This window comes from Cystoisospora suis (genome assembly GCF_002600585.1).
Source record: "Cystoisospora suis strain Wien I chromosome Unknown contig_3440, whole genome shotgun sequence".
Taxonomy (NCBI): domain Eukaryota; phylum Apicomplexa; class Conoidasida; order Eucoccidiorida; family Sarcocystidae; genus Cystoisospora; species Cystoisospora suis.
Genome location: NW_027156235.1, coordinates 1 through 25,005, shown reverse-complemented (window position 1 = coordinate 25,005; position 25,005 = coordinate 1). Strand labels below are relative to the sequence as shown.

The 25,005-nt window shown below is 43.9% G+C and overlaps 3 protein-coding genes across 3 annotated transcripts; 1 reads left to right on the top strand and 2 right to left on the bottom strand.

Moving 5' to 3' along the window:
- Positions 1-699: 699 nt before the first annotated feature.
- On the top strand, positions 700-6,941 carry CSUI_006715 (had family iia protein). Its single transcript, XM_068066868.1, has 3 exons — positions 700-2,912; positions 3,663-5,341; positions 5,942-6,941. The coding sequence occupies exons 1-2, from the start codon at positions 1,629-1,631 to the stop codon at positions 4,710-4,712; spliced, it is 2,334 nt and encodes a 777-aa protein (XP_067921153.1). The 5' UTR covers positions 700-1,628; the 3' UTR covers positions 4,713-5,341; positions 5,942-6,941.
- Positions 6,942-7,662: 721 nt separating this feature from the next.
- On the bottom strand, positions 7,663-16,930 carry CSUI_006714 (uncharacterized protein). The gene is made up of 6 exons (XM_068066867.1): positions 13,646-16,930; positions 12,630-12,733; positions 11,741-11,842; positions 11,061-11,143; positions 10,236-10,411; positions 7,663-9,616 (listed from the first exon to the last, which is right to left on the bottom strand). Exons 1-6 carry the CDS (start codon positions 15,575-15,577, stop codon positions 8,645-8,647), a joined length of 3,369 nt encoding a protein of 1,122 aa, XP_067921152.1. The 5' UTR covers positions 15,578-16,930; the 3' UTR covers positions 7,663-8,644.
- A 2,968-nt stretch (positions 16,931-19,898) lies between these two features.
- Positions 19,899-23,089, bottom strand: CSUI_006713 (uncharacterized protein). The gene has a single exon (XM_068066866.1). It carries the CDS (start codon positions 21,950-21,952, stop codon positions 21,131-21,133), a length of 822 nt encoding a protein of 273 aa, XP_067921151.1. The 5' UTR covers positions 21,953-23,089; the 3' UTR covers positions 19,899-21,130.
- Between the last annotated feature and the right edge of the window lie 1,916 nt (positions 23,090-25,005).

Below are 25,005 nucleotides of genomic sequence, written 5' to 3'. Positions count from 1 at the left end.
GGTTCCGAACGTCCCAAATAGCACGGAGCGCTGACTTCGTGTTTTACATCTCCACAGTGAAGGCGTTCTGAAGCCTCAAGGAACAAGCCGCTGTCGCAGTTCGGGGGGCTGGCGCACCACCGTGTTGACTCACACACAAGCAAGTTACATTGTAGTATGAGATAGTACTAGCTCACGCCATTGTAACAATGGCAGCTTCCTTTCCGTGAATCGTCTAACAACAAGACAGTCCCGCCAGCGACTCTTTCTCGTGCGTAGTAGGCCTCACGAGGTTCAGATTGAGTCCTGGTGGAGCTGGTGACACCGGATGTCTTTGATCGATAGCCGTCTCTAGAATATCATAAGACGAGTCTTTACTTAGTTGAAACAAGAAAACTACACTCATTGGAAGTTGGTCGTTATGTGGTCTTAGTGGGACTGGAGAAACTGAACGCGAAATTCACTGTCGGGGAAGCTCCGTGCAACCAGGGAGGAGGCTTTGTGTTTTCTAAGACTAACATGCTGGGACGAGTCACCGGAATGATCTCCAAGGAAAAAAGAATAGAGCAGAGTGATTTGACGCTGCTTACGCGTCTGCATGGACCTACGTTCTCAGTTCTTCTTTGGAGAGTTCAACTGGTGATAGGCGCCCCTGTCGGCCAAGCAGCAGTGGTTATCTTACCGTAAAGTCGTTTTCTTCTCCCGTTCAAAACTTACTACCACATGGGCAAGCTGTCTTTTCCCTTGTCTCTATTTTTTCTTGTTTGCATATAACTATGTATCTATGTGTTTCTGTCTTTCTTTCTCTCTCTCGGTTTTCTTTCTTGTCTCCCTGAAGACGCTGTTGTGACTGTTGTGATGGTATGAAGGTGCTGTGGCCCTTTCCCAGGTTCAAACCACGTTGTTTTTTTAACCCCAGCAGATGCTCCGTCCTTTGTCTGTCTCTGTGTTTCTTCCTGTTTGTTCTTTTTCTCAGTTCGTCTTTCTACAGGCGGGTCTGTCTTGGTTTCCGCATTGCTTCTTCGCTGTGTTGAGCCTTTGTTTTCACGCACGACCTCAATTTTCATTTCCTCTCGCCATCTGCGAACGTTGCCCTTCTACGTTCCAAGTCCATTCTTTGTCGTTAGAAGAGAATCGGTAACGATTTTTTGTGCAGACTGGGTTTCGGGACGGTATCAGAAGAGAGAGTTTTTCTTACTTTTTTGAAGGCAGTTCAGATAGTCGATCGCCCCTCCTATGACCGCGCGAGTCTCCGTCAGGTTCAGAGCTTTCAGCCTGGTTTTATTTCGGTGATCTGCTTCAATCAGATAAAAAAGTGGACAGTTTTTTGTTTTATTTGAACAGTCTCCATTTCTTGCATGCCTGCCGATTCCTCTGGATCGCCAGACAAGGGGCCTCTCTGAGACTTTCCAACAGAAGATATTCTTCACGCAGCAGTCCAGTCCGTTCTTGCTGAGATTCTTCCCTACAGAGTCCGGCACTTTTCTTTCTTTCATCCTTTCTTTCCTTCTTCTCTCCCCTTCTCTCTTTTTCCTCTCTTCTCCTCCTGCTCTTCCCTTCCTTCGTCTTTCTTTTCTTCTCTTCCTTTTATCTTGTGTGTATCCCTCTCTCTGTCCCTCTCCGAGTTGTGCAAATCACATGTTTTCTCGATGGGCCGGTTATCAACAGGTGCAGCTCAACACCCTTACCAGCAGCTCTATTCTTCTTCTTCTCCGACTTCTCTTTGTGTTTCTCCTTTCAAAAAGGAACACGAGGGATCTAATCAAAATGGCATGGCGTCTTCGAATAAGGAAAAGAAGAGGAATAGAAGTCTCTCTTCCGCAACCAAAAATATCTCTTCTCTCTCTCTTCAACCCAGTGGAAAGAGTCAACTGTCAAATAGAGCAATTCGCAAGAGTCAGAAATCGAGACAAAGTCACTCAACAACTCACCATGTAGATCACCCCTCTCTTCGTCTCTCTCCTTCTTCCTCTTTTTCTCTCACTTCTTCTTCTCCTAGTACTTTTCTTGAACCTGATCATCTTCGACAAGAAGACGCAGAAACCTGTGGCACCTCCTTCAAACTTTCCCGTGAGAAGAGATCTAACAAGAAAGTCAGAAAGACTTTACATAAGTATGATAAACGGCTATCTTTCAGAAGAACCTCTTTGATACCTAAGGCGACTTCAGATAAGAAAACAGCTCCTTCTCAGAACGGAGAGAGACATGGATGTTTACAGGGGGACATCGAGAAGATTCAAGAAGGAAGAAAGAAGCACCATGAAGAAGGTAGACATAAGAGCAACGAGAAGAGAGGCCGTCGATCGCCATCTTCTTGTTCCTCAGGATCTTCTGCAGGTGCGTCTCGTTCAAAAAAAGAGAGATCTTCTCTGGTGACTCCTTCTTCTTCCTTCATCCCAGCGAAAGAACAAGAGAAGATTGCTTCTTCTTCTTCCTCTTTCGCCCTCTTATCATCGTCTTCATCATCCCGAAGAGGAACAAAGAAAGAAGGAGAGACGAAGATGAGAGAGCGTCATCTCTCTTCACTTTCTGACTTTTGCTGGTTCCAAGAGAAATGTCTTTGCATTGAATCTCTATCAACTGAGCTTTCTCGGCAGCTTCCACAAATCTCTCCGTCGAGGTTTGTAGAGAAACAAAGAGAATATCTTTCTTTTCTTAAAGACCACGCTCATCTCTCTTCCTGCACTTCGAAGATTCTCCTAAGCCAGGAAGACTATCAGAAAGATTTCCTCGATCACTATGAGAACTTCATCTTCGATATCGATGGTGTTCTTCTCATGGGAAAGCAATCGTATACAGGCATCTCAAACACTCTACAGCTCTTACGGTTAAGGAAGAAAACGATTCTCTTCGTTACCAATAGCGCCTCAAAAAGCCGAAGAATATGTGCGAAAGTCTTAACAGATGCAGGCATCCAAGCATACGAACATGAGGTCAGTTGATCCACATCTCTCTTTCTCACTCTTTCTTTCTCACTTTTTCTTCTTATTGCATGATGGCGAGACGAGGATATGCTGGGAGAAGAGACAAGGATAAAGGAGGGAAGATTTGTTTGTTCACATGAAGGAATCTTTTCAGGGCTCTTCAATCACCCTTTGTCGGTCGATATCGATTTCTTCTTCTTCTCCTCCTCCCTCTTTTGGCTTTCCTGTACATGCATATCTACTAGAGAAACCAGCCTACAGGTATATATATATATATCTGTCTTGATATATATATGCACATAAAGGTGTGGGACAAGTAGATAGGAAGAGGTGTATAGGAGATGATGGGGACATACTATAGACTCGCTCCTCACGTACATATCTATTTTCATACACATGTATATATATATATATATATGTATATGTATACATTGAACTGACCTACGTGTGCAGACATGTAAATCTCTTCATACCATAGACAGGTATATACACATGTATCTATCTATACATATGTGTTTACGTATATATATAGATGTGTATGCCTGCATGTTTATGAATGTGGATGTTTCCATTTGCACGCGAGGGGATAGGAGCAACTCCTCATAGCCTGAGAAAGAAGCACAACAACTGAAAGGTCATTCATTCTCTTGAAGAAGAGAAGAAGTCACTCTTGTGATGTCTCTAATAGAAGAAAGAGATCCTCTTCTTCTTGCTCATGTCTTGTTTTCCTTTTTCTTTTACTCCTTCCATTCTTCTCAGATCGTAACAGCTAGCTATGCAGCAGCACAGTATATACGCGAGACTTATCCAGATGTGAAGAAGGTGTTTATGATAGGAGAAGAAGGGTTAAAAGAAGAGCTCAATCTAGCTGAAATCCAAGTTGTCTCCTTAGATACTCATCCGCTTCCTACCTCTCAAACTTCAGGTGTATCTACACCTCAACAGCAACAACAAAGCAGGACTCCCAACACGCATTCTTCTTCTTCTTCTTGTGACGGTCGAGGTGTGATATCTATCGAGAGTGAAGCCGACTTTAGGAGTGTCTCAGGCTGTCTAGATCCTTCAATCGGGGCAGTTGTGGTTGGCTGGGATCGCCGGCTTTCCTTCTCCAAGTTGTGTCTTGCTTCTTTATATCTTCAACGAAAGATCGAGAATAGCAAACACATTTCTTCTTCTTCGAGGGAGAATTCTGATGGCTTCTTACCTTTTATAGCAGCGAATCGTGACTCTTATGATATGGTAGAGGCATACAAAATACCTGCCAATGGAGCTGCTGTATCGTATCTTGAAGCTGCATCGACAAGGAAAGCAACCTGTGTGGGGAAACCTAGTGAATGGCTAGCTCGTTGGCTAGTCAGTCGACACTTACCGTCACCCTCCTCATCGGAAGAGGAGGCGGAAGAAGAAGACCAGCCAATTCTTGATCGTTCAAACCACAGCAACTCGGCTCGGGATGGGAATGATAGCCTAAAGGAGCAGCAGACCTCTCTTCAAGCTAGCTGTAAGCAGAATGGTGTGGCTAAGAACAGGAAGAAGAAGAAGAAAGGGGGGGTCGAAGAGAACAAGAGGAACTTGAAAAAGACAGTTGTCTGTGGAGATCGACTAGATACAGATATCGAGCTAGGTCATGTAATGAATGTAGACACGTGTCTAGTCTTAACAGGATGTACAAATTTAGATGTCTTTCTTAAAGACTTGATCTTTCCCCAGCTACAAACCAGCAAGCGTGATAAGAAGAAACACTCGAATGCTTCCTTTCCGACTCTTGTTCTCCCTCATCTAGGTATTCTGGCACAAGACCAACTTTAAGTGAGAGAGACAGAGACAGAGAGACATGTGTGTGTCTAGACATGGCTTGACTAGGTGAACGGAAACCGTGGAAGAATGAGGGTGAAGATGATGAAGGAAAGAGAAGGAGAGAGGAAGCACAACTTATCGCGGACCAGCAGAAACAGCAATTAAAGACAGTTGAAAGGACAGAGGCATGAAGAGGTTCTTCGTCGAGGGGGGGTTGCTATCTAAGTAGACTTATATGTATAGGCACTTCATTTATACAGTTCATACATATATATGTATGTATATCTGCACATACATGAACTATATCTGTACAAAGTTGTATTATGGCTACATACAGTTGGTTGCATGTGTATCCTCCACATACGTAGAGGTAATGTATGTTTAGATACGTGCGTATCTTCCCAATAGTGAGGAGATTCTCTCCTTTCTTTTATCATTGGGGGAGAAATGTGTCTGCTGAAGAGAAACGTTTCTTCAGATAAACTGAGATAACGAAAGAATGGAAGAGATTTCCGACAGGCTGAGGAGTAGTTGAGTGTTCTTTTCTAACCAGGTCTTCTGAAGAGAAGATAGTCTCTCTCTTTTATAAGCCGATCTTCATTTCTACTCAGCAAGACGGAGATGAGGAGAACAGAGAGAGAGTGAGTTGTTTCTTTCGCAGCGTATCTTCTTACGGGCGGATGAGGCTTGTTGAGATTTCTACATCTCTCATTTCTCCCTATATAGATATATATACATATATATGAAGATATATCTATATCTATATATATATGTAGATGGGGGCAGTTTGAACATGAGGCGATGAGAGGGAGGGGTGAAGGCGGGGAAGGAGAGAAGCGGAGAGGCTTGATTGTCCTCAGAATTGTATGGAGAAAATTAGACATATGAAGAAGAAAAGCATTAAGATGTAGGGGAAGAATCTCGATACAGTGCAGAAGAATAGAGATAGGAATGGCCAGGCTCATGCGATGAAGAAGAAGAAGATGTCTGGTTCATTCGTTGTACTTTCTTGTGAAGAGAAGAACTCTCACACGCCTTGTCTCTGTCTCTCTATCACTCTCTGTAGAGGGAGAGCAAGATAGAAGATTCATGTTGTATTTGATCCAAAAGCCGCTGCCTCTGTGCAGACGGTTGCCGAGTCTGGGAGTGTAGCTATTTTAGTGGTAGACATGTCTTTTTTCAACTAGACACGTTGTTGTTCTTCTTCTTCTCCCTCTTGTCTTTTCATTTCTTTTCTTCAGCAATGGGGTGATTTTGAAAGGATGAAAAGAAGAAATGAAGAAGATATTTTAGAACTTTTTCTCTTCTTCATCTTGCTTGTCAGCTATACAGTGCATGCATTAGAGTTAGCTGGGAAAAAGAGAGAAGTGGATGAAGCTGGTTCGTCCAGCTGCTCTTCTCTTCGTTAGAAATAGGAGAGAAGGCGAAAGAGAGAGAAAGAGACTGTGATGGGGGATCATTACAGGAAGAGATGAATGACGAAGAAGATGATCATGCTGTAGAGACACTCCGAACTAAAGACATTCATTGCATGCTTCTCTGTATGTTCTTTTCTCTCTCTTTCTCTCGCTCCCGACTTTTGGGACAGGAAACAAGTCAAGAGTCTATTATCCGTCTCTTTCTCTTCTCGTCTTTCTGCGCAGGTCTATGTATCTATCTCTGTGTATCTCTCTAAGTTGCAGCTCTCTGTATCCTGAGGTGACTCTCTTCTCGGTACACACCATTGTTTCATCTATCTATTTCTCTGCCTTTATTTTTTTTCTTCTATATTTGTCTCTCATCTGTCCATCTATCTACCTACCTTCGTCTATCTTTCCTAGCTCTATCAGATTCTCGAGGAAGATTAATTGTTTATTCAGCGAGAAGCAGGAGAGGGGCCGAGCGACTTTGACTCTTCAACTGAGAGAAAGAAGGAAAGATAAAATGAAAGGGGTGCACTTGTTGTGTGAGAGGAAGAAGGAATTTCTTCTCTCTAATTGTTGTCTATCTATCTATCTTCATCTATCTACCCATCTTTAATCTATCTATCTAATCCATCTATGTATATCTATCAATGTATGTATGTCTGTGTATGAGTCTTGAGTGTATCTTGACGAAGTAAGTTAGTGACACTAATGTCGATGATGATGTGTTTGGGTGCAGTCCTCTTCCTCCCTTTCTTTCTTTCGTTTTTTTTCCTTCATTTCAAGATTTCTATTGTTTCATAACAAACTTTCTCATGGCTAAGGAGATGAATTTCCATTCTCATTCACACAAAGAAGATGAAGAAGGAGAGACTTTGCTTGCCTTCTTCTCATTCGAGTTCTGCTCTCCTCTCAGTCATTCATGACGAGATCGGTAGATCTCTTATCACTACAAGGAAATACACTCCAGCCTATTCTTCTTCTTCCCTCTCGCTTTAAACAAAGCACTGAAGAAGAAGAGGGAGGATATCTCTCTCTCTCTCTCTCTCTTTCTCCTCCAGAAGATTCAAGCACCTTCTTCTGAAAGAGAGGGAGAGAAGAGGAGAGAGAGATGGCTTTCTTCGGATACATACATAGATATATGTATAGACTCGGAAGAAAAAGAAAGGAGTAGTAGACAGGTAGAGAGATAGACGCATGCATGCGGTGAAGACGCGGACCAATATCTATCTATCTTTAACCTATCTATCTATCTATCTTAGGACGATTGATCTCTGGATGACTAAGTGAGCGCTTTCTCCGTCACCCCCGTGAAGAAGTTTCTGAAAAGATAGTTCTTTTCGAAGAGAGAGACGTAAGGTGCCGCTGGATGGATTGCTTGAAAGAGAAAGAGAAAGAAAGAGAGGTAGTAAAGAAGAGAATAATAGCAAGTTGAGTTTTCTTTGTCTCTTGTTGTCCACTCTTACTACTACTTTTCTTCGTCTCTCCGCGAAGACCGATGGATGGATTGGATTAACTGATTACTTGACAAGAGAAGAACAAAGATAGTCATATGACAGGCATGTGTGTGTCGTCTGTATGTGAAACTTTGTTCGGGTGTACATACACCTGAAACAGCAGCAGCAGGAATGAATGGCGGAGATGAGATGAATCGAGACAAGACAAATCACTACTTGCATCTCTCCCCTCCTCCATAAAGAAACAACTATTACATACATGCAGTAGAACTAAGATAAGACAGAAGAATGAAACGTAGAAAAGAGATTTCTGTTTCTTTCAGAAGAAGACTGAACGGGTGGATGAACTGTCCTTAGTGAAAAAGAGGAAGAAAGAAAGAAAGGTGAAACATAGACATGGAAAGAAAGAGACAGGAAAAGACGAGAGAAGAGATGAGATGAGTCTTTCATTTCTGACCCGATTTTCTTTATCACAACTTCAATCTTCTTTTCTTACAGAAAGGGAAGTATAGAAATGAAGCTAGCTCTCCAGAAGATTAAAAGAGACGGAGATAGCACGAAAGATTTGCTCTTCCAAATGTGAGTCTCGTGAAGAGAAGAGAGAGAGAGAAAGAGAAGAAGAAGATAGAAAGGTCAACAACTCCCCTTGCATCATGCCGCACAAGAGATGAAAATGCAAGATTAAAAGACAGTCGCCTTTCTTCATTTTCTTATTCTCTCTTTGTGTATCTGCTTTCTCTCTCTCTTTTAGACTCCACAAAACACACGACCTCTTTCTTTCTCTCTTTCTTCGATGTATCCCATTCTTTCATTCTCGAGTACACACAGAGTTCACCTCGACCTCATTGGCTTATCCACACCGCATGCAACCTCGACCACATACGTATAGACATAGATAGATGCATTCCTGTACATATGATGTATCTACATGTACATACATAGATATATACATACATATAGGGGGGTCACAGCAGCGGAGAGGCACTCTTTCTCTGTGTCTCCCTGGCATTTTGGGTGTATTCTCTTCTTATTTGTCACTGAAAAAGAAAGAGCGAGTGGTTTGTGTTTGAAGTTCCGTGTTTTCTTATTGATCAGAGAGAGGTGCTAAGCTCACGACATCGTCTTGATCTTCTTCTTCATCTTCTTCTCCCCCTTTTCCACTCGTATCTTCTTCAGATAGAAATCTGCTTACGAGGTCTTTCTTCTTATTGTTTCGATCGTGTTTCCCTTCTTGTTCTCCTGGAGAGACGTGTCTTCCTGCTAGATCAGGAACATAGTCATCCAGCTCATCAATCTGATTACCGAGAAGCAACATCGATGTCTTTCCGATCTTCTTCCTTTCTCTGTCGTCTTTCATGTCTCTTTTGTGATGTTCTTTCTCCGCTAAAAGACTTCCACTTTTCTTGCTTTCTTTCTTCTCTTTCCTCTCTCCGCCTGACTTGACAACTCTCTGTTCCAGAAGAAGAGAAGAAGAAGAATAGTAATTTCTAGGCAGCTTCCTCCCCCATCCCTCCAGCTGATCTTCGTCAGCATCATCATCATCATCTTCTTCATAGATATCTGAGATAAGTTCGGTTGGCGGGTAGTATAACTCTCTCTCATGAGAGGAGGAAGAATAGGTATCGTATGTATCACCTTCTCCATCCTCTTCATCTCCATCACGCCTTCGATTCTTCTTCTTATCTGTCTCACCATCCTCGTCATCAGAATCATCTCCCTTCTCTATAGAAGAAGAAGATTCGTCTCCTCCTTCTCCCTCTTCTTTTTTATGTTTTCTTCTTCTTTGTCGGGTCTCTTTCAAGATACGAAGACGCCGAGCTTCTCTTCGTTGTACTTCTTCAGGAGGAAGTTGAAATCTTGGGACAGCTTTGTATAAATCTTCTTCTCTCTCAAAGGCCTCTTCGAAACCCCCCCCTCCTCGGCTTGGCTTGCTTCTCATATTCTCGACAAAATGATAAAGAGCTTTCGAAGGCGTTGAGAGGAATCGTTCCCGTGACAAACGATCTAACCTCTGCTTCAAGACTTGATGCTCTGCTAAATCCCTCTCCAACTGAACCTGAAAAGACACACACGCGCACATACAAAGAGATAGACACAGAGATAGATCAATAGAGACATACATACATACAAAGACCGATACATATCTATCTTTAATCTATCTATCTATCTATCTTTGATCTATCTACCTATCTGAGTTCAGATGAGTAGAGAAGATCCATCACAGAAATTGCGAGTGGAAAGGACAAAAGAAGACCACCCAATTTTCAATCATATATGCATAAACGAAATTACGGTTTTCGTCTCTTCTTCATTTCTCTGTTAAAATGTACATACACAAGACCTCAATATACACCAGAAGACGAACACTGCTTTCCGACACTTACGAAAATCTCAAGACATGAAGAGGAAAGACAAAAGAGAGATACACAAGAGAGTCAGAAAGGAATACAGGAGTTAAGAACGCGACCAGAGATAAGAGACAGAAAGAGATAAGAATAGAGGAAGAGTGGAGATGTGAAAGAAAGAGAAACATCTGCCATCGCATTCTCTGCTATTCACTCAATGGAAGACCTCGTGGTAAAGGAGAGTGGAAGTTGTAGGAGAAAGTTTGGAAAGAAGAAGAAATCGAAGAAGAAAAGAAGCTTTCTTTCACTTCTTTGTCTTGTTGTCCTTACCGCACGAGAAAAAGATTCTTCGAAGGGTGATAAGACTTCTTTGTATCGCATATTCTCCTGTCTACGCCGTTTTTCTTCAAGAAGCCTCCGATCATTCGCTTCACGAGCTAGAGATAGCTCAGGCGTCTCCATCAGAGCTAGATTGCCTAATCCCACATAATCTGGAAGCTTCAATTCTGTAAACACATATGCACATCATCGCATATACATACACATTCATACATAAGATACATGTGTCATACATAAAGAGAGAGAGAGCGGGAGAAACGAAGATATCATGTCTCTATAATACCTACATAGTCACCTGATCGTCTTATACATAGATATATATATATATATATACCTTGGGAAGTCATCATTACCATCCATCTCGATCTCCTCTTCCTTCTTATTTCTCTCTATAGAGATCTTGTCTTTCTCTGTTTCTACACCACCTATCTATTCGATTACCTGCCACCTATATCTGATCTACATGTACATATATACACATGTATGTATACACATAGTAGAGAGATAGTAAGTCAAGATGCACCTCCTCCATGGAACACCAGGGACAGTGGAATAGATTACCCGTAACGATGAGAAATAGTAGGACAACCAACCTTGCAAAGACAGACATCGTTAAAACTCCCCCGAAGACAGACACTCCATCCACAAACCTCACTCTCCACCCTCTTCTTCTCCTTTGACTATCTAGCTTTCATCTATCCATCTTCATCCACTCTATCAAAGTCTTCAGCGTGTTTACTGATCTATCAATCATCCTGTAGGGTGTCTATCGATCTCTCTTTCTCTTGAATGTGTCTTATGCGATGACATACATACCTGATTCAGCTATGTTAACTCCAAGTATAGCATCCCTCACTAACATTTGAGTTGCCGTGAGTGCGTAGGCTTCCTGCTTCTGACTAAAAGAAAAGGAAAAGAAAAGCAAACAAAGAACAACAGGTGGGAGAAGAAGAAGAATCGGAGACGCGAAAAAGAAACTGAAGACGAAAAGAAATCAAATCTATTCTATCTATCCTTAATCTATCTAGCATCTCTCCGGTGTACAGAGAATAGATGGATGACTTTTCCTATTGTTGTGGAAGAAGATCTCACACACAACGCCACTCAACAGCATCAGCATAGACATCTCTCAGCTGCTTACGAGGAGAAAACAAACAAAACACCCATACACACATACACCCACATAGCTAGCTAGCTAGCTAACTCCTCAGACTTCACTGGCTCCCTGCCCTGGGAAGACTCACCTCGACTCTCACACATTGCATATCTATCTATGTATCTTTATCCTATCTATCTTTGATCTATCATTAATCTATCTATCTATCTACCTTTAATGCTGTTGAGCCTGTTATGTTTCAGCAGTGTCTCTACCTCCGTACATATTCGTCGATGTGTATATGCCAACCATGATAGGAATGGCGAAGAGAAGAAACTGAAGCTATTTATGAGTGAGCTGAGAGATCGAGTGAGAGAGAAAGAAAGAAAGAGGAGCTTACGCCGACACGAGGAGCTCTGATCCTCCTAGTCCTCTTGACCAAGACGCGGGATTTTCAGATGGAGTAGCGAAAGACCAGAGTGCACGACAAAAGACATCGAATCTGCGGTATACATACACCACCCCAATTTTTCACCCACAGAGAGTTCGCCATCTTCCTCTCTGAAAGAGACAGAGAGGGTCACCGAGCCGATAAAACCATTCGCCTGCCTGCCGTAAGACCTCGGGGCACGATGAAAGAATCACTCCTGCTAGGAGACGGGGTACAGGTAACTAGATAGGAGAATGAATAGCCGTAAAGACCATCATGGCGACTGACTATTGTGAGTAGGCTCATTCTTTTGACGAGAGAAGAAGAAAGGTTGATAGAGAGCTCAGAACGTCAGAGCAATCAACGCAGGATCTTACTTCCTACTAGTAGCCTAGCGTAGTACAATGACAACAAAGAAAGAAATAGGAGCTCTAGAAAAGGAAAGGAAGATGGGTGCACGCTTGAGGAGGCAGAAATGTGATCTTCGAGGTGTCTATTTCCCACAGGTGAGAAGAAAGAGAAACAGAGGAGTGACAGGAGAAACGGGGAAGTTCAGAAAAAGGAAGAAGAGAATCGCTTTCAAAGAAAACAGCACGCTGAAGACGAGAAGAGACTGCAACAGAGAGATGACCTTCTATCCTTTCTTGGGCGGAGATACACGGAGACAGACAGAAAGACATATTATGATCGAGCAGCGAAAGAAAAGAAGAAAGAAAGAAAAGAATGAATGAAACACAGTGGAGTTGTTAGACAAAAAGTTGTCGATCTGTTGAGTGTCCTTCATCCCGACGGTCTCACATATCATACACCCGGAGGAGGTGTATGTACACCCCAGTATGCTCAATCAAAGCGCCCTTACGAGAGTTTCGGCTCTCCTGTTTCTCTCTCATTCGCAATGAGCTCAGATTCAACTCTCCTTATTTGATCTAGAATCGCTTCAAACTTCACCTGCGATTTCTTCGTCTGAAATAAAGGAAGAAAGAAACAAAAAAGAAAGAAATAAATCTTTCCTTCAGTTCACCTCATATCCTTCATGAACAGAGACATGTCAACAGATCACGATGACAACGAGAAATCCCTCTCTACTCTGTGTCTGCTGCCTTCTTGAAGGTACATCTCCTCTCTTCTCCTCTCCCCTCCTCTCTCTCTTTCCTTTCTAGCACCACATCTCTATACATGAAGTCACTCTTCACCTCACGAAGAGATCGATAGATTTCTTTCTCTTTTCTTGCAAAGAAGAGACGATCAAATGAAACGCACAAGAGCAGCTTTCTACCCGAGGAGAATAGAGAAATAGAAACTTTCCTTGCAGGAACAACAAGATCGACAGCTGAAAGAAAAAGAGAAAGATGAACTGTCCTGCACATGATAGACTCCCTTTCATCTCCATGGAAAGTGCACATAGCATAGAACCCTGTGAGAAGATCAGCTATAGCTCCTGCGTCTAGGTTTCTCTTCAGCTAGCTATGTTCCATAGCATTAGCTAGCATTCTCGGGTCTATCCATACAGAGCAGAGCTCGACAAGTAAAGCCTCGATTCGTCGTCTGTCTCCTCCTCTTCCTCATTTTCTTCCCAAGCTCTTCTTCACATTACATCTACAGAACCTACAGGCAAGAAACATATGCCATTTAATCTATCTTCCTATCTTTCTTTACTCTATCTATCTATCTTTATCTGTGCAGATCTCCGTCTTTTTCTTCTTCTTCCTCTTCATTCTTATTCTCACCCTACCTCTTGTTCCTTTGAACACCAATAACGACCGCACCTGTCTATCTTCCTTCAATCTCTCTATCTTTAGTCTCTCTATCCTTGCCCTATTCGTCTATCTATCTATCTTTGATCTATCTACCACGAGGTAGATCATGTTGTCTTACGAGAAGAACAGGTTCATCTCGATTCCTTAGAGCTTGAGAAACCCAACTGAAGATTCCCTCGAGCAACGTGGAAGAGGAAGTTTCTTCCATACCCCCGCATGTCCCACCCCCTCTTTCTCTTCTTCCTTGGAGATCCTTCTCTTCTGTCAACCCTTTCTTCTTCGCTTTCCACATCATGCCTCTAGGAGAAGAGGCGTAGAGAACATGACTCCTATCCCCTCTGACTTCTGACGCATTCCTCGCCTTAGAAGAAGTAGAATGAGAAGAAGAAGAGTTCAGTTTTCTCCTGAGGCCAAAGATGTCTTGTATACGGAAATCTCTTTCGAGGTTCCACCGAAATTCTCGGGTTCTGAGCCAGCCAGAAGGGTCAGGATGGCTCCTTTCGAAGGCCTCGAAGAGAAGCGCAATTCTTTTGACTCCTTTCTCAGTTGTGATAGAAGAAGAACACGAAGACTGCATGAACTCTTTATAGGTCATCATTCCATCCTCTTCTTCATCTTCATCCCCCCTCGCATCATCTGCCCCTGTTCTCCCCTCATACGGTCCTCTTCTCTTTGAGAGAGACATGCATTTCTTTGATGGATCATCTTCCTCTCTCTGTCTTACCATGGATCGACCTCTTGGCACCCCCCGGACCGTTCTTCTCTCTAATCGATGGGTCCGTGTATTTAAGATCAACGTTGAAGTGGTCGAAATTGTTGTCTTAGACGAATCGACGACATTCGTATCACCCCACGCTGCTCCTTTCTTTCTTCTTTCATGCGCTTGGTGGTGTTCTTCCTCTTCTTCCTCTTTCATTCTTCGCCTTATATACGAAGAAGACGTATGTTTATCTTTATCGAGAGCATAGAGGTGATAGTTTCTCTCCCGAGGCCCGAGACAACCTTTCTCTTTCTCGATGAGATCTTTCCACGCGGGCTTCGATGGCTGGCCTGGTAAAGGATGAAGTGCCGTGTCTCTTAAAGGTCGCATGAGAGGAGGAAGGAAACAAGGGGAGCCCCCTGTGAAGAGACCTCCCCCAGGAGCATTCTTTTTCTTCTTGTGAGCCGCCAGGTGAGTATATCGTTCATCTTGAAGATCATGAGGAGAATGTGCGACATTTCGATAGTCTTTGCCTATGCATGGGATGTATCTGAGATCACAGTAGCCTTCATATCGATCTCTCTTTCCATGAGGAGTGCATCCCGTCACTGGGTCAAAGTCTTCTTCATGATGAGCTCCCCCTCCCCCTTGGTGGGCCTCTCCTTCTGCTTCTTCTTCTCCCCCCCCTTCTCCATCCGCGTCTTCTTCTCGGGAACCCCACACCGCATTGAGAGACCGTTCTGAATGGAAAGGAGAAAAGAAATCTCCAGAGCGTAGAAGAAGCTTTTTTCGATGGAAAAGATCTCCCTCTTGCTGTGGATGTACAGAAGAGATGAAAGAGGAATGAGGAGGAGACAAAGGATCTGGATCAAGACCTGCAAAGAGAAGTCGCTTCTCTCCAGGGAGTCGTCTTCGAGCGGATTTAATGTGATCTTCTTCATCTTTCTCCTTCCATAATTCTTGGTGGACTCTTAGAACATCTTCTTTCAAGGGAACATAACCTGGATCAAGAAAGCGAAGGCGATTCTGTCTCCACTTCGCCTTTCGATCCCCCCCATGATATCCTCCTTCAGGGCGCACAGCAAAGTCGATACCACGCTCACGGAGTGCATGTACACTGTAGATCTCTCCTGGACGTAAAACCGGTCTCTTCGGAAGAAGATCTGGAAGAGGCAGATACCCAGACGTTGTTGTAGGCAACGGGATAGACACAGAGAGATTGTCAGATGGGAGAGGTGGTGGCTGAAGAGAAGATGATGAGGGGGGGAGGGGGGGAGAAGAAGAAACGTCTGAAACACTCGATGTACGACCACGTGGAGAGATCGGAACTGGTAAGATGGAAGAATCCATTAGGATGACGAGGAAAGACGGGGGGAGAATAAGAAGAAAGAAAGGACAAAAGAGACATGTATCGATGAGGGCAAACCAAAGTTGAGAGAAATGAATATGATAGAATGTTCATCCGAGAAAGAGAAGGAAGAGATGAAGTGAGGAAGAATACAGAAGGAAAGAGAGAAAAAGAAAAGAAAGATAGCATAAGCTTGGGTGGGAGACCGATGAAGAGAGATATCTCCTGAAAGGAAGACAAGAAGGGACATATGACAAAGAGGGAGACCAAGAATGAGTGAGAAATTCCAACTACTTGCATGTCCTGCCTGTCTTTGAGAGTTCAGAGAGACGCAGAAGAGGTCAAGGACCAGAGGTGGTAGAAAAAGGAAAGGTATATAAAGGCAAGAGAGACTGATGTATGTGCACGGGAAGAAAGAGAAGGTGAAGATAGCAGAAACGAGAGAGAAGGACGGATGGAGCCGCTAGGATGCGCGAGGTATAATGCAAGGGATCTTTAGGGAAGGAGAAGAACGTTTTAATCTCTTTCTAAAGAATAGAGAGAGACGATGTGTAAAGACAGAAATGAAAAACAAGCTCAGCCAATGAGATGAAGACAGAAAAGAGAAGGAGAATTAGTCCACAAGATTCATCCAGACAAACATGAGCCACCGAAGGCGAGCTTGGGGCTGGCTATCTAAACCTGTCTTTCTTCAGTCTTCTTTTACATCATCTTGTTCCTTGATTAAGAAAGCATAAGAAGAAAGAAAAATATGGAAGAAGAAGAAGAAGATCCGAGAGATCTTGTTAACGCTTTTAGAACACACTTTCCGTCTTTTTCTCTTCAGAAGCGACGGGGATCACTCTTGCTTCTTCTTGTCTACTGACTGTTCTTTCTCCTCTTACTCATCCGCTCCTTGGTTCCCTTCTCTACCTTGCAACACCAGACACACGACCGACCAACTCTTTCTCCGGTACCTCTTCTCTTTTTACAAGCCAGCCGTTAACGAGAAAGTAGATCAGGACCGAAAGATGAAGAAAGGAGAGCTTTGCTTCACTCAAGTTTTGCGGAAGTGTTTAACTGAATGAAATGAAAGAAAGACAGAGCAAGAGACTGTACATGCGCCAGGTAAGAAGAAAAGAAGCTCAACGAGTAGAAGGAAAACGAATGGAGAAGAGAAAGAGGGAGAGGGGGGGAGCTACTGGGGAGCTCCTCCTACACACGACACCGACAAGCCATTCACAACGGAGAAAGAGTTCAAATCGATCTTTCTTGGATGAAAGGAAGGTTCTCAAAAACGAATGCGAAGAGAGAGGAAAGCATCAACAGAAGATGAGAAAGAAAAGAAAGATAGAGCAAGATGCGCGCAAGTTTGGAGAAAAAACGGAAAGAAAGAAAGACAGCAATCCATCCATCCATCGATCGATCGATCAGGCAGAAGCAAGCCTGTTTTCAACTAACCCTCCACTACTACTTTTTCGTCGCTCTAGACACACACACCGAAGAGACTTTTCTAGACATGAAAACTGTCAACTAGCTATGAAAAATTTTCTCCTATCTATCTTCTTCTGTCGCTTCTTATCTCTCTCTTAGGAAAGCCTTCTGTTCCATGCGCTGGAGGAAGTCTTCTCTAATTTCGTCTACGATAGAGGTCTGCCGCACGTCTTCTCTTTCTCCTGAAACAAGCTCCGAGCGTCGCCCATCCCCGAAACATCTACCACTCTATCCGGCCGTCTCTCTCCTTTCTCTCTTTCTCTGTAAGGAGAATCAAGTAGTTAAAGTAAACGGGAACACCATAGGGCTTTGTCCTTGCCCGTCGTCCTTCTTCTCAAGCTTTGCTTCGTTGCTGGGTCGCTCTCTCACTCGAAAGAGAGATAGATTGAGGAGAAAAGGATAGGCATCCATACACCCAAAGAGAAATCGAGAGACCGACCTCAGGTCTACGGTGACGCCTTAGGACCTACAGAGAGAGACACAATCCGGTGTCAGTGTCTTTTACACCGTTTGACGGCGAGATAGAGAGAATGAAAGAAAGGGAGAGCCGCTACTATTGGGAAGACCTACACAGCAAGTCTAGAGATCTCTCCATTTCGAAATCTCCAGTGTGTGTACACGACAGAATGTTGGAGCAAGTAAAAAAGAACGCTTACAAGCCAGGAAAACAAACACAGTAAGGGTATGAGAGAGAAAGAAAGGGAAAGGAAGAAGAGAGAGAGAAACGTCTTTTTCTTACGCAGGAGGGAAGGGAGAGAGCTTTCAGATAGTTTTAGATCAGTTTGCTGTCCCTACACTTTCCTTAGCACGAGTGAGATTGTTTGTCACATGAACAAGATGACCTCTGTTAACAGAAAGACACAGGATTTGAAGGGCATGAAGATCCGAAGGGGCAACAGAGAGACGGTGAGCGGACGTAAAGGGTTTGGAGAGTGACTGTGTTTTCTTAGTGATGAGAGAAAGAAACAGGTAGAAGGAGAAAGAGGGGACAACGGAGGGGAAAGACAAAGGGAGAGAGAAAGACAGGTAGCTCCTCTACATGTAAGCAAGCTCTACGGAGACGGCTACATTCAGGTATACACAAGATATCACAGACAGAATATCACTCTCTTCTTCATATCTTCATACATATACGTAGGATCCCTATGTGTATGTGACCTCTTGTTTACTAAGGAGGTAGGAGAAGACGGGCGAAGGAGAGTACATAAAGACTCTCTTTTCAGGCCTTCATGAATGATGAACGAGAGAAAGTGAATGAAAGAATGTAGGGTATGACCATGTATATCTGTGTGACGTGCGGCGCATGCATGCGAACATTAGACCTCACTTCCGTCATGGAGGAAAGACATCTTTCATCTCCGTTTGGTAGTTTGAAAGAAGAAGACGAAGGCCTCAATACATATGCAATCTCTCTGCCTATATACGACGACTGTATAAGCTGTATGCGTCCCATATATAGATATATATACATATGGGTATTAGAGATATGTGTATATATGCTTGTGTAAGTGTGTATACATATACATAAATGTGTATGTATATCTATCTGTCGCTCGACTCAGAGAATGTTTCTGGAGGACTGGTAAAACTTTCCGCTGCATGACTAGATTCGATTTTAGAAGAAAGATCTGTAAGACTCTCCCTGTCTTTCACTGAGACAAGAACTCTTATCGATAAGAAAAAGAAAACCATGGAACATCGATGATTAATAGATAGCTAGTCAACAGGTAAACTTCTCTATCTGTCTATATCTCTCTCTACATCTATTCTTCACACAGGATCACCTCCACGCCTATTCCTTCACTCCTCTTCATAACACCTTCATTCTTCTTCCGTATCCGTATCATCCTAGGAATGGACTATCTTTCTTTCTTTCTACTCTCACCTACTTAGCCATAACAGTCAGACAACGTATGGCCGTGGTTCATAATGTAATAAGAAGAAAATGACTCGCGTCCCTCTTATCACTCCTCCGGGTCTGCGGGAGGCGTATATTTGCATTGTCATATATGTTCTTTGTCATTCTTATGATCTCTTCCCTTTATGATGATCGAAAGGCTGTGAAGCCAGTGAGTTAGGTGATGAGCTGACCTCGTTACACAACACGCTTCCCTGGGTCTAATCAAGCGTGTAAATGGTATGTATTATCTCCTTGCTCTTGCCTTCCATCCATTTTGAACGTCTCCTTTACATAGTCTTCAGCAGTCTATTATCTTCTTGGACTCTCTCTTTCTAATCGAACTGTCCTTTTTCTCGAGAAATGAATAAGCCAGTGAAGATCCAGACACCGTCCATCCACGTGAATCTCGGCGCTGATATAGCCATATCAAGACACATCTATCGTCTTCCCCCCCTCTCTGTATCGATCCTCTGAAAAGTGTCGGCTCTCCAAACGAGAAAAAAGTGACCCCTAAACACGCGCATACATGTAAGCATTTATACATACATACGTGTAGGTGCCTATCTATCTATCTTTGATCTGGCTATCCTTGATCTATTGATCAGTTTCAAACAGTCTATGTACCGAAATATCTATCTATCTATCTCTCTATCCTGCATCTATCCAAACCTTAGCAGCGCAGTGTTCAGACAGTGGATCTTGAAGGAGTGTGTGAACTTTGTTCTTTCTTCATGAAGTACGACTATCCATCTAAAAGAAAGAGAGATGCGTCGATCACCACCATTCTCTGCGATTCGGCTTCCTCTCTTATCCTTCAGAGAGCCTTTCTTGCTTGACGTGAAATCTTAAGGCCATTGGCTGTTGAGGAGCCTTCAGTCATTCAACAAAACGAGGAAAGCGAAGAAAGATAGATGAAAGTAAAAGAAAGAAAAGAGGAAGAAAAGAAGAAGAGATCTGTTGTCTATCTCTCTCCCTCTCTTCTCTCGTTCTGTCTCTCTCGATCGACACTGTATGTATCAATGTATGCACGTCTGCATGTGTGTGGGGAAAGCTTCGCACTGAAGCAAGGAGAAACAGAAAGCGAAAACCTTCATTCAAACTGAAAAGATGAATAAACCAGATAGGAAAGAAGAGTAAAACGAAAAGAAGATCACTTCAGTTTCTGTTTGACTTCATTTTCCTTTCTTGCCTCTGTGTTCCCGGTGTACATACACACGACCACCCGGGTGTACGTACACCCTAGAGGTTCCACACCCGACACACATGACAGAAGTAGATCATAACTTTGATCTCTTTTGTGAAATCCGCTCTTCATTTCCTTCCCTTCTTTTCAAAGATCTTGTGCTGCGAAAACACTCTCAGTTTCCGTCTCCTCTTATCTTCTGTCTTCATCTTCAAAGAGACAGAAGGTACTTACAGTGCACTATGATCACGTTTGCAACCTCTTCTACCGAGTATTGCTACATCGTCTCACCACACATTGAAACAAAAGAAAGAAATCTCTAGATTTACATAGTAGTCCGTCTTCTCACATGAAACAGGAGAAGGATATATTTCTGAAAAGAGTGTACATACACCGCAACGACGCCGTCTAGAAATATGGATACAGAGACAACGAGAAAAGAAGACTTTCCTCCTGTTTTTTCTGTGATGGCGCCTCTCCCAACTCTTTCCTTCTTTCTCTTCAATCACACTTGAAAAGAGAGCTCTTCATATACTACCTTCATACACCTTCTATAGTCAGTGCCTGCTTCTTTCTTCCCTTCTATCTTTTCCTCCTCTCCCTCGAGGCGATTCACCTCTCTCTTCACCTCGACAGAGCGACAGGCCGACCAAAGAAAAATTCTCTTGCCCCTTCTTCTTTCATCCCGTCTACTATCTCAAGACTTCCTTGTAGCGACTGATCTATCTACAGCATCTCTCCTCTTTAAAGATCTTTTCTTGTTAACCTCTGGACACGATCTCAAAGAAGAGAAAGAGAGATAGAGAGAGATAGCACCCTTTATTGAAAAGAGAGAATATATCCACCTCCTACCTAGAAGCTCTCCATAGATCCTTTAAATCGAGAAGAAGAGAAGATCCCGTCTAGTTCTACACATGAAATGCCCTGGTATCTCTCCTTCTCTTTCTTCTTCTCCTTCTTCACGCTCCACCCTCCTCTCCCTGTGTCTCTATCTTGGCTTTATCCTGTAAGATCGGGTTCATCAAGACACTCGGGGCGACCTCCATTGACTCGCACAAGAAGTGTATATCTGATAAGCTGTAGAGCTTCTTCTCGGGTGGGGTTTCCTTTAGCTTGTTGTGTTGGCTTTGTATCGACAGCGGAGCACGTAATAGAGAAACATTCATTTTGAGTAAAGGTAGAAGGGATAGATAAGGTATATGAGCCTATAGCTTCAACTGCAGCTCCAGGGATAATAGAAGATAAAGGCTGAATGATACCTTCCCAGGAGTACACTCCATCTTGAATATTGGGACTTGGCAAAGGATGTGAACACTCAAATAGACCTTTTTCTCCTTTACTCAGTTCAAGTGTGCATGCTTGTTCATGGACAGGACGGGAGCATGTCTTGACTTCCCCTTCCTTCTCTGCTTCAGGCGCTTGCTCTTCTGCTCCTTCGGCGCCGCCTTGACGTGGTGATGGAGGGGGTGAAGGAGAATCGCCTGCGGAGCTTCCTGGACTGCTGCCATTGTCATTCACGGGGTTCGGCTGAGAAGAGAGAGGAGATGAAGGAGGTGCCGGAGGGGGAGAAAATTCAGAGGGGGGGGGGGNNAGTGTCCCTGGTGCTTGTGAGCGTAGGAATGCTTTAGATTGGTGGAAAGAAGAAGGCTTAGGAGGGGTCTTGCCAGCAGAAGCAAAGAGAAGAGAGAGAGGGGGAGGTGAGAAGAGAGATGATGAAGAGAGAATGAAAGAAGTTTGCTGGAGAGAGACCAAAAGAGAGAACAGAAGGAAAGAGGTAGAAAGGGAAAGAACAAGAACAAGAAAAGAAGACAGCTTCTTCATCTTGATGGCGCAGATGAAAGAAAAAGAAGGGAAGAAAAAACAAGGAAGGAGAAAGGAAGTCTGAGACAGCAAAGAGATGAGAAAAAGGAAGATAAGATGAGGGGGGTGTCAAGGAATGACGAAAGAAAGGAGGGGAGACTCTCTGAAGTGAAGAATGAGATGAGATATAGGACAATGACTGAAAGAATGAAGAGAAGACGAGGGATGGAGAAAGGAAGAAAAAAGAGGATACCCTCTCCTATCGCTTCCTGTGTCTGCCCCTCTCTAACAGCTTTCTTATCTGAAGCTAATGAAGACGGGGAGGAGATAGACCAACAGAAAGATAGAGAGATAGACAGGAATTGACACGAAAAAGTTACCAAGTCACAAAGAAAAATTTGAAGAATCCGAACTAGGAAATGCTGAAATGACGGAGAGGAAGAAATAGGGGAAGATTCTCATCCGCTAACGCAAGGAAGAGCAGGACAAGTCCGTTGGAGAAGAACGAGAGGAATCGAGGGATGGGAGAAGAAGAATGGTGTCGACAATCTTCCGTAAGTTTGACGGAGAAGAGGAGAAAAGGGAGAAGAAGAGAATAGGAGAGGATTGAGTGGACTTTCAAAGATGAAGAACAAATTTTACTGAAGGAGAGACAACACGGAAAGGGAGATGAAAATAGCAGTTCGGGGAAGTCAGATGAAGAAAGAATCTTCTCTCTTCTCTTTCTGTGTCTCTCTCTTGCTATCCATCTGTCCTTCTTTCTTGTTACCGTCTTTCACAGAACGAAGAGGAAGAATGTCTCGCGGGTATACAGAAGAAGAAGGAGGAAAGACAGATGAAATCTACACGCACATTCACCGCGTTGTTATTCTTCTTGTTCTTCTCTGGTCCTGTCCTCTCCTACTACCCTATCCTCTCTTGAAGTGAACGGAAAGGAGAATGAAACACTTTGAGGAATCAAGACGGAGAAAGTCACTTCTTTACTTTCTTTCTCTACTTGAAAGGGCAACTTCGTATGAGTCCTCCATAAACAGGGACACTTTCTTCCCTTTGCCCCTGCTTCCTTTCCGTCTCTCTCTTTCCTCATTATCATCATCATCCTAAGCCGTCGATCCACCTATAAACCCACCGACTAGCCACCATCGATATAGTCGATTCTCACCCATCACCCGCTGCTCCACCCCGTCCTTACCCCCCGACCTCTCTGGGCCCCGTCCGTTTCGGGCCGACCACCGTGGTGGCAAGCTAAAGGACAACAGTAGCAACGGTAGGGCTAAAAGCCCCGCTCATAGGACAGCTTTTATCCACCTGCTCCCCCCTGAAGCCGACCGGTGAATGAACGGAAGAACGAAAGGAGAAAAGCTTTCCCTGACTGTTCTTCAAGTTACCTCGGCTACTCGTGGTTCTTGTACGGTTAGCTTCGTCACATTTAGATTCTTCGGATGATGCTACGAGCGTCATTGTGATTCTCTCCTGCTAAGACGGAGGCTGTCGCCTCCCCTGTTCCACAAGCAACCACCTTCACGAGGAATCTTCCCGGGCTCCTCTCTATGGGGGGCTGGTGGACCGTGCTGTGTCGGTTCTTGTTGGTGGGTCGGCTGTAAATCCGCAGCGAACATAGACAAACCTTTTCTGTTACAGCAGAAGAGGTAGGAGGATGCTTTGGTGGAGGTAGAAAGACGATCAAAACAGAAACTTTTCCTTCTGTCTGCACCCAGGACACATGTAAAGCCTAAACAAAAAAGAGATCACTGGAGCGATAGAAAACGAAATAAATAGAAAGCTGTCTCCACTGTCTCTTCACCTTCCAGACGGAGGGGTTCTACACTCGCCTTCCTGGGTCTCGGGCCCCGCGCACCTATATTCCCGTCAAGCCCATACACCATCCAGGAAATAGCACAGAGTACGTCTCTGCCCCTGTGTCGCGCACTGACTGTATGTCCGTCTCAAAGTCGGGTGGTTTCAAACAGCTTTACCTTAATAAGAGAGAGGTGGTAGGAGGAAGCTTCTAACGGTCCCGCTGAGGTAGCTCGTTACTCCTTAGTGTGCCTTGCGATAACCCTAATAGTATCATCTCGATTCTTCTGGTGTAAAACCTCTTTCTTCAGGTGTAGAGAGCAAGACAGGGCAAATCCCAGAGTGAGAGGACACACTGTAAATACTTCTTCTCGTCCACATCCTACTAGGGACAGGGGGAGAACACACCAGACTTCCGTCCGCATACATAGACAGATACATGCTGATAGGTACATACACACTGGCTGTCTCTCATTAACCTTATTCATATCAACTATTGTATCTCTCGCCCTGCGCTAGTCCTAACGGTTTCTTCCTGTTCCTGCTCCAGGGAGATCGGCCCTTCAGATGATGGAAACCTGTTCTAGTGCATTTAGATGATGGAAACTTGTTCTAGTGCATTGCCGAGAGCAGGGTCAACGGAAGCGGGTGTTCCGTGGTTGGTCGAAGGCGCCTGTTGAAGGAGGGCTTGTCGAGAAGAAAAAGCGAGATGTTTGCGGGTAGGGACTCTTGCATATGTACTTGGGAGATGGTTCTTAGAGCGAGTGCGGCTGTCCTTTAACCGGTGCCGGCTGTTGTGTCATACATGGAGTCGTTCCTCACTGTCCACCCCCGCGTACCACAAGAATTGTGCATACTCTTGACAAAACAGTCAGGCGGAGTAATGCTTGGACTCTCGGTTGACCCATACCTGTTTACACTACTCTGGCTGCTGCTTCTCTTGACACTAGAGCTCCTGCCACACTACAGAGGACATACACCTCTCCGTACATTCGCACTAGATCTTCAGCAAGCTACGTACGCAGTTTCCCTGGGCTCTGCGGCAATTCTTCTCTCCTGGGGAAACACCGTCTTCTGATATCAAGTAAGAAGGATTACCCGGGCAAGATTCCGAAGCCTTTTGTCTTTCGAGCTAAAAACTCATAACAAAGAGAACAGAGATGAGTATAGGGGTTTTGATCCACTTCTCGTTCGGCTCTCCTCTAACAGCGTCCATGCCCTCTTGCATCTGACAGTCGCTCATTGCTTCATTTGCTCCTTCTTCTTGTTTCTCTTCT